At 42.6% G+C, this 18,018-nt stretch overlaps 1 protein-coding gene across 1 annotated transcript in view; it reads left to right on the top strand.

Moving 5' to 3' along the window:
• The window catches only part of SCG3 (secretogranin III), a 202,789-nt gene that overhangs the window by 160,173 nt on the left and 24,598 nt on the right, over window positions 1–18,018 (top strand). The window contains exons 10-11 of the mRNA XM_069222474.1: window positions 4,810–4,938; window positions 14,185–14,265. Of these exons, the coding sequence (XP_069078575.1) occupies window positions 4,810–4,938; window positions 14,185–14,265 (210 nt within the window). The remainder of the gene's footprint in view (window positions 1–4,809; window positions 4,939–14,184; window positions 14,266–18,018) is intronic.

Here is an 18,018-nt window from a genome sequence, read left to right as displayed (position 1 = left end):
CTCGTGAGTGTCACGAAGCACCGTCCCATCCTGCACCGCTGGCTTGGGCCTACCGACGACAGTGCTTCAGCATCAATGACGACGCTGCCTGCACCGTGACCTGTGGACACCGCACGTCACACCGCAGCCCTGGTCTCACCGACACCGCTGGATGCCATCACCGAGCCGCTGCCTGCACTGTGAACTGTGGGTCCCGCTTTGCACCGAGGCCCCTACGCCATCCACGCCGGCGCACCTGACTTCATTAGCTTGGAGTTCGATCCGAAACGTGTGTGACCTCAAGGGCCCGACGACTCCGGAACCGACACCGCAAAGTCAGCGATGCCGCTCTCTGGAGCACACCGCAGGATCACAATGCGCTGCAAATCCAAGGTACTGTTTGCGAGTCTTCCCGACACCGTAGCTGTCCCGCAACACCGCGGCCGCCCTGAACTGATGGTTTTGCTGATCACAACGCTGTGAAAGCCCCACGTGGAGCTATCGACTTCAAGGAACTGCATTTTTGAGTAAATCTTGCAGAATTCATATTTTTATTACTGTATATTGGATTTTTATCGTATTTGGTCTTGTTTTATATAGATAAATATTGGCTATTTTTCTAAAACTGGTGTGGGGTCCTTTTGTAGTGTCTTCACTTATTACTGTGTGTTATGTGCAAATGCTTTATACATTGCTTCTGAGATGAGCCTGACTGCTCGTGCCAAGCTACCAAGGGGGTGAGCAGGGGTTATCTGAGCGGGTATCTCCCTTACCCTGACTAGAGTGAGGTTCCCTACTCGTACAGGGTGCAAACCAACAGCCAACTAGAGACCCCACTTCTAACAGAGGGCATCAAATGTGTCCTTCAAAGCATTTCCAGTGGCTTGGGAGGCTACCCTTCCCATGCCTGTAACACCTATTTCGAAAGGGAGAGGGTGCAACACCCCTCTACCAAAGTAAATGCTTTGTTCTGCCTTCCTGTGCTCGAGCTGCTTGAGCAACAGGAGGGCAGAAACCTGTCTGAGAGGTGGCAGCAGCTGGGGCTGCCTAGAAAACCTCGGATGGTTGTAATGGCAGTACTGGGGGTCCTCTAAGGAGCCCCCAGAGTGCATGGAATCATACAACCAATGCTTGCAAAAGCATGGGGGTATGATTCCTACATGTTTGATACCAAATATGCCTATATTCGGAGTTACTATTATGTAGCTGGACATAGGTCCCATGTCCAGTACATGCATAAAATGACATCCCCGCACTCACGAAGTCTGGGAAAATGGTCCTGGAGGTTGTGGGGACACCTCTGCTAGTGCAGGGGTGCCCTCACACACAGGTACTCTGCACCCTGCCTTCAGGGCTGTAGGGCTTGCTATAGGGGTTACTTATAAGTGAACCTAGTGCAGTGTAAATGGCATTGAAAGGGTGCGTGCACCTTTTCACGCAGGCTGCAATGGCAGTCCTGCAGAGGCCTTTAAATGGACTTCCTATGGGTGACAAAAGATATGCTGCAGCCCATAGGGATTCCCTGGAACCCCAGTGCCTTAGGTACCTCAATACCATATACTAGGGACTTATAAGGGGGCACTAGTATGCCAATTGTGGGTGAAATACTGGGTTACCAGTATACAACAACCAAATTTAGAGGAGAGAGTGCATAATTACTGGGGTCCTGGTTAGTAGGATCCTAGTGAACATAGTCAAACACACTGACATCAGGTGGAAAATGGGAGTAACCATGGCAAAAAGAGGGTACTTTCCTACAAGCACCACAAAGCAGATCACCGGTTGGGTATACTCAAAGAAGGCAAGCACATGGATTTGCAGCTGTAAAGAGCAAGTTTTTGTGCAGTCTTGCTGATTTGTCTCAGTTTGAAAGTCTAGAGTGTGAAGTCAATAACTGGAGTTCCTTAAAACTTAAAAAGATCCCATCTTGGTATAATTAGTGGATTTTGTAATGTGTTTGTTCAGTGGTGTTGTATTTTTTTTAAGTTTGATGAATTCAGAGAGTTTATATGGATGTTTTTGGGAGTTAAACAGATGAAAATGAGGACCTCATGGATGATTAAGGTGCGTCAGTTGAATCTCTTCAATGATGGAGTGACCAAGATTTTTCTTTCCAAATACTATTCTGGTTGCAGCATTCTGGATGATTTTGAGATGGGAGATTTGGTATTCGGCAGACAGGAACCAGCTTGCATAAAATAATCTTGCATTTACTGTTGTAAAGTCTACTGCTTATTTATGATTTGGGGTTAAAGGGATCAGGATTTATAGAAGATGGTTGATTTATGAGCGGATGGTGTACATATGTCCAATCACAGCTCCAATTACATGAATAAGTTGCAGGTGAATCGGCTTTTGGCTTGAGAGCTAGGAATGACAAATTTCTCCATGTGGGAGATGAAATTAGGGATATTAGGGGTGTCAGAGTGACATTTGGAGGGGGAGGAAGAGTAGGTTTCTTTTTTCATCCATTGAGTTTCAGAAACACAATGTCCATCAAGTTATGGTTAAAAGCAGGAACGCGTCCACAATTTGGCAAACACCTTGAACTGAAAATCTAAATCTGCGATGATATACTTGAAGCACCAGACCAATAAGGCACACGTCTCTGAGAACTGCTTGTCCCACACAGCCTTTGATTCACTGGCTCATTAGAGAAGCTGCAGTGGTGGGCTCTTTCTCGGGTTATTTGTCTTCTTCTTGACAAGCTGGTGACAGTAATAGAAGCTAAGAGTCTTCTATTCTGACTCCCACATGTACTAATGAAGGAGAATTACCCTGAAGTATTACCCCGGTTATGTATTTTCTTAACCACATTCTGATATCTTTCAAGACATTCAGGCCCATAGTTATACCTTTTTAGCGTCGCATTTGCGCTGCTTTTTGGCGCAAAAGCAGCGCAAACTTACAAAATACAATTGTATTTTGTAAGTTTGTGCCGCTTTTGCGTCAAAAAATGACGCAAAAGCGGCGCTAAAAAAGTATAAATATGGGCCTTAGTGCCACACCCTGCACTACTACTCCACTGCTACTACTTTGCTGATCACATGTAGCTAGCAATACCTGTGCATCACCAACCAAACAAGACCGAGGAATCACTTTACATACAGTAGCAGTGGATAAGCCAACCGCACATCCAAGGACAATATGTAGGCTCAATGTAACTATGCAGTGAATCTACTGAATAAGACATTTTTAAGAACGAGGGTGACGCACAGATTGCACTATTGCTACCCAATAGCTATGCAGAGTGTGTGAAGAGCCACACTCATTGGGAACTGTAAAGAATCCAGCACACACCTCCATGGAAGGTTTAAAAATAAAGGATCATAGAATTGTAAATAGCTAAATAAAGTAAAATATTTAATGAAAGTTTTAAATAGAGAATTGCACATAATTCCTGTCCACATTTTAACAAAATGTGATAAAAAACAAGTAAAAACTTGATGCAAAGGCAAACGAAAGCTCATCCATGTTGAATTTTAAGGGCGGCCACTGATAAAGACACTGATGGTTTTTAATTTATATTTATTGTACATAAGTGTAAATATAAAATCTCATGGATCCACCTACATGGAAAAACATTGTGCACCCCTGCTATAAACTCTACTGTGATATACTAATTAAATGACAAACTATTTGCAATTTGTCCAACATATTGATGCTCAGTTGTATCTGGAATTGAAATGAAAGGCCTTTCTTTGACCCTGAAGACCCCTCTTCACTGCCCTATTAAGTGCTGTACTCAGATTAGTTTAAAGCCCCATAACACAAATGCTCTTGATACATTAAAAATGTGATTAACAACACACGCAGGGGGATTCTGGGCAACCATAACTTCTGACTCTTGCCTGTTCAGGTCTATGGGGCAGAAATGAGAACCAATAATTGAGTGCCATGCTAGAAAGGTGTCTCATGATTTAGGGCCTCATTATGAGTTTGGCGGTCCCACCATGGGACCACCAAATTCATGGGGAGGGCGCAGTCACCATGGCGGTGACGTCCCCGAGAGTATTACATGTTCCTGCTGGGCTGACCGCCAGGAACATTGTAGTACGAGGTTCCCACCAGGCTGCCTGGGGGAACAGTGCTACAATATTGGTCTAGGATCCCTTAAGTTGCGGCGGTCTGACTGTCACAGCGAGGCTGGCAGACCCTTGAACCACCAGCCTTGTAGTCAGGCCCTTAGACATTTTAGTTAAGTGTCTTCATTATAAAGAAACAAAAAAAGAGGCTGCAAACGTCCAAATGGCCTGGATATTGACTGTTTTTGCATTATGTTATCAATGCCTGCAAATAATGGACTGACGATGTCTGTTGTTCATCACACCATCAGGATTTGTCAGAAAGCATTACATATATATTCTTTAATACTCGTTTAGTGGAACTCCTTTTCCAAACACCAATAGAGTTCAATGACCGCTTTGTGCAATATGCAGCATGATGAATCGCTGTTACAGCAAACCAGAGGTGTCAAATGTTGACCCATGAGGGCCAGCTCGTACATGATTTTCAGGATAACCAATGACTATGTCATTATTTCCTATTTCAATTGACTGTATTTACATTTTTCCCATGTGGCTATAACACAAATTAGGGAGAATCTGGCCATAACATTCGTGGACCATCATAGGACACCACATCACAAACTCGTTGATAACATACAACTTTGATGCATGAGGGAATAGTTTGTTCATATAATTTGCCTCCAAATGTTTCACAGACATTTCAGAATTAATTTAGGAATCATTAAATGAAAACCTGTAGTGCACAAATGTTGCCTTACCAAGCCTGGTTAGGATAACAAAATGTTTCTTTAAATCCAAAAAGTAAAAGGCACCGATGACATGGACAGCACAAAAGAAGAAGCTGCCAAGCTGGAAAAACAAATTGAAACAATAAAGGACTCTACAAAAGAGGAAGAGCATCAATTAGCAGCAAAAACGAAAGAGCATAAAGGTACTAACATTATATTTTTAAATAATAAGTTAATACTGTGTTGCTTTCTTTCATAAAAAGATTTCGAACATTTTACATGCATATCTTATTGAGAAGCATATGAACAGTGGACATTTGTGTGTAAGGACGGCGACCACTTTCACAGATAGAAGGCTTAATTTGACAAATGGCCAAAGAAAAGAAGAACAGATAGCAGCTGTAATTTATAGAGCATAGTGAGCTAATAAAAGGACATTGTTTGGATTTCCTAATTTATCAGCATCCATATGTTATTTTTCTTCACCACCACTAGAGGCACTTAGGACACGGGTGAGACAGGTAAAGACTGGGTATCATTGGAGTGCGCAGACCAAGTGACAAATAGTGGAGCTTGTCTCTGTTTCACGGGTAGCGCAACCAAAATAAACGTAAAGTGGCAATACTAGTAGGTGGAAGATTGAAGTCAGAATACCTTCAGTCGAGCAAGCAGCTGAAATCACTGCAAGCAAAGCTCGCAGCTTGCGTGTGATTGCCAACAGGAGGCCAAGTTTAACATATGCCATTGGTTGGAGCAGGGTAGAATAAAGATCAGTCGAATTGCAACAAGAGTCTATTAGAGAGAACACGAGAGGCATAGGCAAAGAGTCAGCCGTAGGCAGGTATAGGAAGCAAGCAAATAAAAGCGGTTGGAAAAATATGAATTCTAGAAAAGACACAGTAAATTCAAGACTAAATCAAGTAAAAGTAGCTAACACATTGCAGCGTCCATATCAAGGGAGGGTATAATTGCCAGGAACAGATGCATAAGATGGTGTTTGGAAAAGTCTGCAAGCTACAGAAGCTCAGAAATAAATTTAGAAAGCACTAGCAAAGGCTTTGAATGGAGGTTGAGAAAATGAAATACGACTTCTAACTAGTGAATCTAATAGACATGCACAGCGGAATATTGCTTAGTAGATACTTTTGAAAAAGAGGTAATAATTTAATGGCATCCTTAGCAAAGCCTCTGTTCGTGAACTTTTTTGTGTACAAATAAGACATGCCTTTGACATGTTCTAATGATATCAAAGTAAAACGAATGACTGCAGAAGGGCGATTATTGACTAGCACTGTGTCTTTATGACAGGCTAACACATCTGAGCTCTGCATGCTTCCTAAAAAAAGTCGTAAATCAGCAATTAAAATGTAGTTGTGTCTGTAAGGTAATACATTAAAGAACGCGCACAGGGTTTCAATTACCAGCTAATTGCCATGTTGCATCTGCACTCCTATAAATGACTATCTGATGCCCCAGCACGAAAACCTAATAATGACACAAATAGATTGATGACATAAGATCTTCCAGGCAATGATGTTGTGCGTAGTCAAACCTAAAACGTAGTTTATGTGATCAGATGAAGATCACCAGGGTAAGCAACTGGCAGCAAACACTAAGCAACCAATTGACCTGAGTACACACACGTTATAAAATGAGTGGCACACCATCAAAGACACGGGTACAATGCACATGTACACAGTGGCTTGTTGATCGGATGCCATTTAACTCTGTAGATGGAGACATTGGGATGAAAGTCCGACATCCCCTTTTAGCCACCACTGCTAGAGGAGTATTGGCAATGGTTCCTCAGACATACAAACTCAGGCACAGATAAGTGGATCGAATTTCAGGGCCATAACCTCTTGCAATCTATGACATGCAATGCCTACGATAGATCTCAACTGTGAAATACCAAAATTTCGGCTTTCAAATCAGGTATACCACACTGTATTGTTGTACATGCTTATATGTTTAATATGTTGAGGTCAGGAGGAGAATAAAGTGTTTCTATACAATTAAGTAGATTATATTTCAAATAATAACACAAATACCCAAACTGGTAAAATTGAAGAGTGAAACGTTTAACACAAGCGTAAGACGTTCTCTACATTGTTACTTGTAATCATTAGGAATAGTGAAAGAACACAATATAAGGTCTGCCCGTGCCATAGTAGGGCATTTGGCAGGTATTCATCTTCATCACAGGCCTTCGCTGCTTTGGGCTTCTTGGCTTGAAACCCTGCTTGTGTGTGTGGTACAGATACAGCTTTCTCATATTTAAAATTTCTTTGCAAGATAAAACCAAGTGAAACTCTGTATGGAAAATTGTGCATGATTATGTGATTGTGAGCAGATATACGTCATGATCCATGGCAATTATGACATGTAAATGGAATCATTTTTTTGTGAATTTTGCAGTGGTTTCTCCCTTGTGTGGGGGGTTATGAACCCGCCTGGTTTCTCTTTGGAACCGCCTATCACTTTGTGGGCCCCATTTACAAGGCCCTAGTGGCACACTGTGCCACCAGAGCATCATTTTTTTACGTGGTGCAGTGTGCCGGCCCATATTTACATATTTACAAGGCCACGCAAAGCCAACTTGCTTGGCTTTTCATGGCCTTGTAAATATGGCCCCCTTTCACGCATAACTGTGCGTGAAACGGGCGTTCCATGGGTGTTGCTATGGGTGTTCCCACACAACACCCATGGAACCTGACGGAATCTGAGGCATTCCAAGATTTACAACGCTGGAAATAGGTCAGATTCCAACGCCATCTCAGGGGTGGCGTTAAAGTGGGGCAATAACATTATTTCTCCCTGTTGTTTCCTCTTTCTATGTGTGCTGAATTTTGCAGCACACATAGAAAGAGGAAAAGACCATTAATGATGTCCCTTCTTCCATATAAACAATCATCCCTGCAAAGCAGGCACCCTTGCAACATGGTGCAAAGGTGCTTGCGTTGCTGCTGGGCAGCAGTTTGTGTGCCAGCGCTGAGTAAAGTACAATGATGAATTGTATTTCTGTAAATACGATGCGTTCTTACACTTTAAAAATTATGCAGCGTGGCACAGTAAGATGGCTTGCAGCGTCACGTTGCATCATTTCGGATTGTCAACATTAAGAACCCCAAAAAGTATAAACAATGAGAGTTAATGACGCACAAAGAAAAGGGTACCCAAATATGCTACTCTTCACTTATACAGAATTGGGCCTGAGTATTATTAATGTGGGCCAAAAATAAGTACCACTACTGTCATCTAGGTACTGGGCATAGGAAGTGGAAACAGATACATCATAATGATATCCTCTACACTATGCACGTCCACACCACCTTCCAGTTGCTTACCTGTCAAAGCAGTCAAAAGGTTTTCTCTTGTCCCATGCATCACTATCAAATAGTAAAGTAGTTGCATACAAAACTAGATATATAATGACTAGTAACTCCATTCCTTATTGTCAAAGAAATAATGGTTGGAGGCACCAATAAAATGTACATATCTATATAACAATTTGGAACCAAATCTAACATTATATCACTTGTGAGAGTGATTCACATTCAACCTTTGTTTTAAAGTCTTATTATAGTTCCTGTTAGACCTGGCATCCTTGGCGTGATCTCCCCTAACTTTTTGCCTCTGCTTCCCAGGTTGTTGCTGTATGCTATACTCTGTTTTTGCTGTTTTTGTTACTCTGGGCACTTTAGCACTGCTGACCAGTGCTAAAGTGCAAGTGCTCCCTATGTGAAATTGTATGTGCAATTGGCTTTTCAGTAATTGACATATTTGATTTACTAGTAAGTCCCTAGTAAAGTGCACTAGAGGTGCCTAGGGCTTGTAAATCAAATGCTAGTAGTGGACTTGCAGCACTGATTGTGCCACCCATATCAGTAGCCCTGTAAACATGGCTCCGACCTGCCGCTGCAGTGTCTGTGTGTGCAGTTTTAAACTGCCTGTTCGACCTGGCAAGTGTACCCACTTGCTAGGCCCAAACCTTCCCTTTTTATACATGTAAGGCACCCCTAAGGTAGGCCGTAGGTGGCCCATGCGCAGAGTGCAGTGTATGTTAAAGGTGGGACATGTACTGACGTGTTTTATATGTCCTAACAGTGAAATACTGCCAAGTTTGTTTCTCATTGTTGCAAAGCCTATCTCTCTCATAGGTTGACAAGGGGGCTGCCTTTAAATAACCTTAAAGTGCAGTTTCCCTTTGAGAGCAGATAGAAATTTGGAATATGGGGGTCTTTGAACTCACAATTTCAAAAATACATCTTTTAGTGAAGCTGGTTTTCAGATTGTTAGTTTGAAAATGCCACTTTTAGAAAGTAGGCATTTTCTTGCTTAAGCCATTCTGTGACTGTCTGTTTGTGGATTCTCTGTCTGGGTCATACTGACAGTTGGGCTGTTTGTGACTCTCCTCTAGACAGTGACACAAAGGGAGCTGGGGTGTAGCCTGTATATCCTGATGAACCATCTGGGCTAGACTGGAGGGAGGAGTGGTCACTTACACCTGAATGGGCTGTGCCTGCCCTCACAAAATGCAGTCTCCAAACCCCTTGTGTGTGTCTGGGGCCTGGCCTCGGCAAGGCAGGATCTTGTGAACAACAGAGACTTTTCTTTGACGTTTGCCTACTTCAAAAGCAGAAAGAGGTATAAATAGTGGACCCAAAACCCCAGATTTTTAGATCACTTATGGAATCAAAAGGAACCTCTGCCAAGGAGAAGAGCTAAATTGCTGGAGAAGGAGTACTGCCCCTTTGCCTGTGACTGTGCTTTGCTGAGTTGGCCTGAGGTTGCTGCTTCTGCCTGAGAGAGGACAAAGACTGGACTTTGTGGTATATTCCTGCTTGTGAAGAATCTCCAAGGGCTTGGATTGAGCTTGCCTTCTGTTTTGAAGTCTCAGGGCCATCAAATAATTCCTCTGCCAGCATCTGGACTCTCTGCTGTGACTCCTGCCCTGCCAAGTGGTGCAATGTCCCTGGGCCCTTGAAAGATGAAGTTTTCAGAACAAGGACTGAAATCCACGCACAGAACTCCACGCGAGGACAATTTTGATGCACCACTTGCAACACAGCTGAAAAATGATGCGCCACCCACTTCGCAGCTAAAATCGATGCTCCACCTGCATCGGGGCTGGAGAAATGATGCAACACCCACTGGTGGCTGCTGATAACGACGCAAACCCTACTCAGCGTGTTTTTCCAACACTGTGTGACCGGATTTCTCACGCATCATTGTTGGCCATCAAAAATCAGTGCAGACCTGCGTGAATTCGAGGTGCCAGTCCGTGAATCGATGCATGGATCTCTTGCAGGAGAGAAAAACAATGCATTGCTGACCCAACCGGAGAAGAAACGACGTACAACCTCATTAGTGAGTAGGAATCGACGCATCACTGGCTTTTTCGAAGCACACTCACCTGTGCGGCTTTATTTTTGATGCAAACAAGGTACTTTGTGTAAAATCAACATTTCAATTGTTTTCTTATATCTTGAATTGTGCATGTTGTATTTTTGTCGTTCTGGTCTTGTTTAATTTAGATAAATATTCCCTATTTTTCTAAACTGGTGTGGTGTCCATTTTGTAGTGGTTTCACTGTATTACTGTGTGTTGGTACATTTTGGAGATAAGCCTGACTGCTTGTGCCAAGCTACCAAGGGGGTGAGCAGGGGTTATCTTAAGTGTGTATCTCCTTTACCCTGACTAGAATGAGGGTCCCTGCTTGGACAGAGTGCAAATTGACTGCCAACCAGAGACACCATTTCTAACAGTTTCAATATGTGGAAAAGTGGATTATTCGTAGGTGGAGGTCTGCACCTTCAGATAGCAATAATACAACAATAACTGATAGGTCCAGTCAAGTCTCAATTATTCCTTGCTCTACCTTTGATAGGTTAGAAAATGAGCAGTCAGGCTTAACTTAGGAGACAGGTATGTGTAAAGCATGTAATGCCACCAAAACAGTAAATGAGTAAAAGATACAACACAATAAAAATTAAAAACCAATTTTTAAAAATTGAGAATATTTTTATCTATAACATGTCACCAAAAGAACAAAAACCCAGCGTAGGGAACCTGACTTATGCATTTTTAAAGAATAAATCAAATTGTACTTTCTAGCACTAAAAAGCATAAAGCATCACTGACGGCCATCTGGTCGTGCTGGACTAGGACAAAGTCAAAGTTTAGTGTTGACTGCGATGGAGCGTGGGTCGGATAGGTTGAGAGCTAGGTCCTGGTTAAAAGTTTACCTTCAGACTTAGTTTTTGTCTTGGAGCTTTTCTCTCCATGTAAAGCCCTCAGGTTCCTCGGATCCAGAGTTTTATTCAACACCGGCAGCTTGCTGCAGCATGATCTCTTAGTGAACCTCTGGAAGTCTTTGTCCTCTATGGTAAAGAGCTCCATAGCTTCCAGAGGAACAAACCAGAGCAGCCAGGCTGATTCACGGTTCGACGGAAGGCAGCTTGACTCTCAAAGTCAAGCCGATCTCCTCCTGGAATTTTTGGGAGTTTGGAGTTTCCAAACTTTCAGATCTTGTTCCTTGTTGGTTCCTTTTGGGAGAGAAGTGTTCAGAAGCACCAGCCAAGGGTTCAGAGATTGCATTGTATCTTGGGGGCTAGGACTCAATCTCTCAGAGTGCAGCTGTGCAGTCCAGGAAAATCCAGTTGTTGCTGGTCAGCCGGGGTCGCCCTCTGTCTACTGCAGTTGACTTCTTTCAGCACTTTTGTACCTGTTGCTGCACAGGGAGCCTATTCCTTTTCCTTGGGTTAGGCACAGTTCTTTCTTTGTGGAGCCTTGATAGTGCAGCAGGCGCAGTCCTCTTGATGTAAGCCTTTTCTGGTGCAGTCAGGGGGTCCAGCCGGAAAGTCTTTCCTCTGCTTTTGTTACAAGCAGTGTTCAGAAGAGCTCCAGTAGCTCCTCCATGTTTATTCTCCATTCTGGGCTGACAAGGGGGAGAGACTCCCAAACGAATGAGGGTAAAGTTACCTCCCTCTGCTATGACCACATCCTGGTAAGTGTGGCATATTTCTGATCCAGAATGCACTGTTTTGCCAAAAATAAAAATGGAGAAATTCTATCCTTGAGTGTGTGGCTCTGTACCCATCACTGAGGTGTGGCTACCATTTGACTACATACCCTTTCCGGCCCCTCTCCTAATCTAATTAGAGGGCCTCCCATCTGGCTGGGGATCAAGGAAGTGGGGGCTCGTCTGGGTCCTGTGACATCTGTTCTCCTGCCTTTGAAATCCAGCTTATTTCCCCAACCCCTCCCTCTCCCTTGCATCTCCAGGAAGCAAATCTTATCCCACCAAATGGTTATATTGTTTCAACCCCTGGCCTTTTCACACCTACTTAGGTAGCAGCTTGGCTCAGGCTGTAAGAAGACTGACCAATCGAAAGAGTCTGCTACAGGGCTGTTTTCGGTAACTTCAGGATAGTATATTCTAAACCTGCTATCCTGTAATAGTTATAATAAATCTAACCATTTATTGTTGAATGAAATTGCTAGTTAGCTTCAATCAGAAGTTAGACTTTATTAAGTTTAATAAAGCCTTCCAATGTTAGCCTATGGGGCTAGCAGCACTACAATATGGAAAAACGGCTTTAGCTGTTTATCCTTACGAGGGCATATAAAACATATTTTATATTGTCCGTGCTTTTTATAACAGAGCACCGTAGCCTTGGGGCACTTAGGAGAGACCTTACGGGATTCTTATAAGGTATACAAAGGTAGTAGTAGAAAATGGAAGTACTTTTAATTACAAAGTCGAATTTGGACACAGTTTATTTTACAACCTGTCTGCAAGGCATGCCTGACTTCCAAATGACACTAGACACAATAGCAGTGAACATTTGAGTGCATTAAGTTCACTGGGGTCTCTAATCCTACATGCCCTACCATATACTAGGTACTTGCAAGTAGGTTGTCTTTGCCAGTTAGAATTATGCCAATTACCATATACCTTTAGAGGACAAGGCACTGACCGTAGGTCTGGTTAGCAGAGCCCAGGGCACTTTCAGAGTCAGTAACCACCAGCATCAGTCAAAAATGGGGGTGATCAGGGCAAAAGGGATGACTTTCCTACACAATAGTTTTAGTTAGACAACATGGGTGGAATCCATTTACTCGCATGCCTTTTTCTTGTTGTCACTCTATGAGTCCTGGGGGTAACTATTACTGTTCTTTAGGACAATGTTAATTATAGTATACAGTAAAGAGGAAAGGGTATGTGGTTATAGACCAAATACTGGTAAAATCGACTTACAATGAGCTGTGTATTCTGAGACTATTTGTGGGGTGGCAGCACATTTCTCCGATCTTTTGCTGTGTAGTCTTATCGGGCAGTAGCTTGTGGTGAAGTGGGTTCGAGTTAACAGTGTGCCAATCTGAAGTGCCTCAGACAGGAGGTTTCCTCACACTGGTCCTCACACTTTTCTTTCAGCCTAAAGCATGAAACTCAGTCCTGTCCATTAAATGGATGACTCACTTCTCTTCTGATCAAAAACACGTTATCTTCTTCATCAGCTCAGCTGTGATGCTTTGTAAACCAGCAATGAGAGGGAATTAAGTTCCAGAGCTACCAAGTACCTACTGATAGCATCAGTTGATATTCAGATGCATCTCACCATGCCGATGCATGGAGAGCTGTGACCCGTTAAAGTTTGGCTACCTTTCATAGAGCTGAAAATATTAGCACTCGCCACTTACCAGCGCTATCATGCAACAAATTAAAATCTGTCACTTAGGCCATTGTAAGAATGGTTAGTTGCTTTAAGACAGGTGCGTATGCAGCAGTCTTATTTGAGCTTAGATGCTGAGATACATGCACATCTTGCAAAGGTCTGAAAGCTACGCCCTCTCACAGCCTGTTGTCCCAGTAGGATCCTTGTCCTCCCACTGCTTCTGTCAGCAACTATCTTACCACTGTAACTCTTCAATCCAAGTTGAAGAGGATTCTAGAGATCCTGACAGAAAGCGCCTTCCTAAAACAAAATTCATCTTTACAGTTATCCATTAGTTTTTGATTAAATACGCTTTAGGAGCAACCCAACAGAGGGGCCCTACATTTGTGTTAGTTTCAAAGTACAACAATCCCTACCAAGCCCTAAGGGGAGTTTTCATTGGCAAGGAAAAGATGTGGGTGGGTTTTATTTTGCGTCAGTTAATTTCTGTCTTAGTAAGTACATCACTGATCAGTGAACGTTATATTGAGTGGTAGAATGTCAGGTAATATAATGTTTCTTTGTAACGCATCATAGGTGCCACCAATGTGACCTCTTCTCTGTCCCCAGAGCGGGGCAGGTAGCAGTCACTGCAGTAATGGTTTGGGCTTGCAGAAGATGGGAACCAAAAATTAAGAACTGTTAGCTTAGAAGAGGCGGTACAAAGGGGAGAAGATATAGAACTTGAAGTACAGGAATGACAAGTGTTTGTTCTGTTTTCTGTTCCAGGGAAGGCAGAGACTTATTTAGATGCCATCAGAAAGAACATTGAGTGGCTGAAGACTCACAATCCGCAAGGGACAAAAGAAGGTATGTGGTGCATGCACGGGAAAGTTCGGAGAAGTGAAAATGAAGTAGATGACTAGGGGCTGAGAAAACTACAGTCCACAGTAATTAGCTCACTTTAAGCAGTTCGCCAAATCTGATGGAATGGACAGACACAGTAATGGTGCTACTGAACAGTATGCAATCTGGATCCCCCTTTTTCCACAAATAAATCAGGACTTGTTTGGTAGAAACGAACTTACTTATTGTTTCATAAAGTGCAATGAGAAAATGGACAGTAAGATATAAAAAATATACCGTAAGTCCGCATGTATAATATGAGAAATAAACAATATAATAAGACTGGTTCATGTTTAGTGAAAATAGCATCTGAAGAAATGGCTAACCTGTACAGACTCTCATAGGCACATATATCAATTCGGTAGCATAGACTGTGTGCGTGTGTGCTTGGGCTATGAATGGTCCAGACTGTCTATTAACCTAATCCTTCAAGGTGTCTTTCCAGCTTGCGATGAATCTCTGTGCAGTTTTGCCTAGTTTCCACTAGCCTGATGCTGACACAAACCATTCAAAGGGCTTCAGTGTTTTGTTGAAGAAATACTGCATCATTTATGCATTATTCCCACCTCACTCACAAAGTTGAAAAATGCGAGAAATGTACAGTAATCCGATGATTGTTAATGAACAAACTACAGTTATAGAAGTTTTAGCTGAGGGCAGCCACATATGTCCATTGCTGAGTAGTATCTTTTCAACATAGCTTTGACCAGGAGAAACTACAAAAATAAAATACAAGACAATCCATAAGGATCCATTATTACAGAGGTGATGCGTTTTCATCAGCAACAGCATGTGAATTAGATGTCATGATAATCATAAGGAAGATACTAGTAATAGTGTAAGAAGATTTGAGTTCCGTGGCGACCACCCAGAGAGGCCACACCCTCCCCATGCCCTGAGTGCCCTAGTCCTGGTCAGTCTCTCTGCATCATTTGACCAGAGGGTTTCCTGAAAACCCTCAACGGTGCCATCTTATAGAAACGTCACTCTGAACTGGTTAAAATTAAGAACTCTAAATCCAGTCAGATACCAATGGCATTTGGAGTACCAAAAGAGTTAATGCTCCGGCCTATATTCTTCACCTTCTGCACGGAACACCCTGAGATGCCATAACACACAGACTGTACACAGCTGTAGCTTAGAGTATAACACAATTAACACAACACAGACCGACAGACATGCAAACAAAGAAGCCTGGGGCTAGATGTCACAACACCATCAGAAACACAAATTTCAAAAAGCAGAGTTTCTTGACCTGAACTCCCCGATCCCTTGCAAATTCCCACCTGATAACTGGTTGAAAACACTAGAAACAAATAATAGGAAGAGTCCCTCTTAGCCGCTGAAGCAAATCCCTGAGCTTTCTAACGTCAAACGCCATTGGCTCTATGAGGGAAATCACTGCGTCTGACGCATAATTTGAACTCCACCTCTTGTGCGAAACAAAAACGAAGATTCTCATGATCGAACTCCTCGCGGTGGTGGAGGCAGCAGGTTTCTGCACCAATGGGCCGTCAGCTGACATCTTTTGATTCATTCTGACTAACCACTTGCTGATTATATTACAGAGAGAAGTGCCCTTGAAGGTTCTAACGTTCTTAAATAAAAAAAGTGCTCTCAAGTAAACAAATATCAAGAAATATTTTACAATATTGGGTTATGAAACATGACCAATGAGCCATTAGATATTCTGTGAGGTCATACGCGTGCTTACACAGGCACTATACTTTATATAGTCGTTTGTCCGTGGTATATTTATTTATTTTTACTTGAAATGCATACAATTACTCATAAGCATCCCATCACTGTTAAGCCTGGCGGCTGCGCTGTGACCCTTGCAAGCCAAAGAGCCTAGAGCTGACGAAAGACACATTTTTAGAGACTTTCTGAACTTCATATTGTTGCTCATAAATCAATATGACGCTTATAAAACACAGGCTTCATGGCGCGGAACCTGTGATATTCATTGAAGGTGACTCAGCAAAACAGCTGGGTCTTAAGTGCTTTCTAAACGTTTTATAACACTTGATCTGTCTTAGATTGAGAGATAAAGACCTTCAGAGGGAGAGCGCAGCAATAGAAAAATCGTGTCCTCCTTGTCAAGACTTTTTAAAGGCTGGAACAGTCAGTAGGATGTGAGACTTTGACACCAAATGTCGACTAGGAAGTAATTCCAACAGGACTCTAGGACAGGGAATGTAAAAGCCTTTGTGTGCCAAGCAGAAGGCCTTGGATTGGGTCTGGCCAGCACCTGAGAACAAGCAGTTGCAATGCAATGGGTCTCGCGTTTGCTCGAGTCAGAGCTATTGGCGTTGTAAATTCCTAACTGGACTTTTCTTGTCACATAAATTGAAAATGAAGTGTAAAACATTAGTTGACATTAGAGAGTTGATTTAAAGCGCCATGGTTACCATGCGCAGGAGTGTGAAAGAGGGACACAAAAGGAAAAAGAAGTTCGCTCACCCTCAAACGTATCAGCAATCGTGTAATTATCGATGTAACAAACGCAGTCTGCAAGGTGGTAACAAAACCGCCCAAAGGCAGGACAAAGGTAAAGCATTTACCAGTGATAATTGATTTTTGACAGGCAACCCCACAAACGAATGAAAGTGCTGGGTGTGAGGTGGGTACGGTTAAAAACCCACAATTCTTGCAACAGGTCAAAGCGCTTACGTGCTCGACCTAAAAATGAAGGACATATTTAAAAAACATGCACTGTGCATGTTACCGAAGCTGATATTGAGGGGAATCTTAACCCAGCTGCAGTCAGTGACACAACACGGGATTAACAAATGTCTGGTGCTCAGACACTTTAGCAACTACACAGCAGAGAGCTGTGAAAACTAGCTAACCACTGCACTGCAAATGTGTGCAAGCAGGCCACCTCCTTCTAAGGATGGGCGCAGTCCTCAATATCACTCATGCCTGAAAGCTCCTATATTCCCCTCAAAAGAGAGGTGCACAGTTCCCTGGTGCAAAGAGAAGTTGCATAGGCCATGATTGGTGATTGAGAACCAATGAAAGCTCAAGCCAGGCTTGAGCTAGGAGCCTAGTTCCTCCTCAACTCAAGGTTTTCTTGGAACCTTGAGCCAAACCGAGCTGAGCTTGAAAGGAAGTAATGTAGCATAGGGCAACAGTTGCCAACCACGTATCATAGAAAAGTGAGTTAAAATCTCAACACTGGATCAGCAAACTGGAAAATCTGCCATCAATCCCAGCATCTCTGCTTGACCAAATTGTGTGATTTTAGGCAAATACTTTATTTCACTGAGATTCCTTTTTGTTCATTATCACATATTGGAGCACATTCAAATACATGAGTGCTTCACACAAACCCTCTTCTTGTGTTTAATTTACTTGCCTATGAAGTTGGTCTATCTATAGTAAGAATCTAGGCAACTTTTAAGATATACCTGACAACTGACTTGCCTCTTAGTTTATTATTAGCATTGTTGACACGGAGTGGGAAGACTGTCTTAGCTCATGTTTAAAATTCTCACTTTTAATAAACACTTTTCAAATATTTTACTGTAGTAAGGTAACATGCTTCCACATGTTGAAGAAATACACTTTCTTGAATTTTAAAGACACATTATTATGATCTAACGTGATGTTTGGTGCATGATTTACATACCAAATATTTGCAGAGCTCAGCTTGTGGACAGGCTTTTAGGGCCAGAATTAATCCTTGGCTTTGCCTTAGATTTCCCTGTTAAT

This window comes from Pleurodeles waltl, chromosome 3_1 (assembly GCF_031143425.1).
Source record: "Pleurodeles waltl isolate 20211129_DDA chromosome 3_1, aPleWal1.hap1.20221129, whole genome shotgun sequence".
NCBI classification, from domain to species: Eukaryota; Metazoa; Chordata; class Amphibia; order Caudata; family Salamandridae; genus Pleurodeles; species Pleurodeles waltl.
The sequence above is the reverse complement of the archived record's forward strand: the minus strand, read 5'-3'. Positions and strand labels throughout refer to the sequence as shown.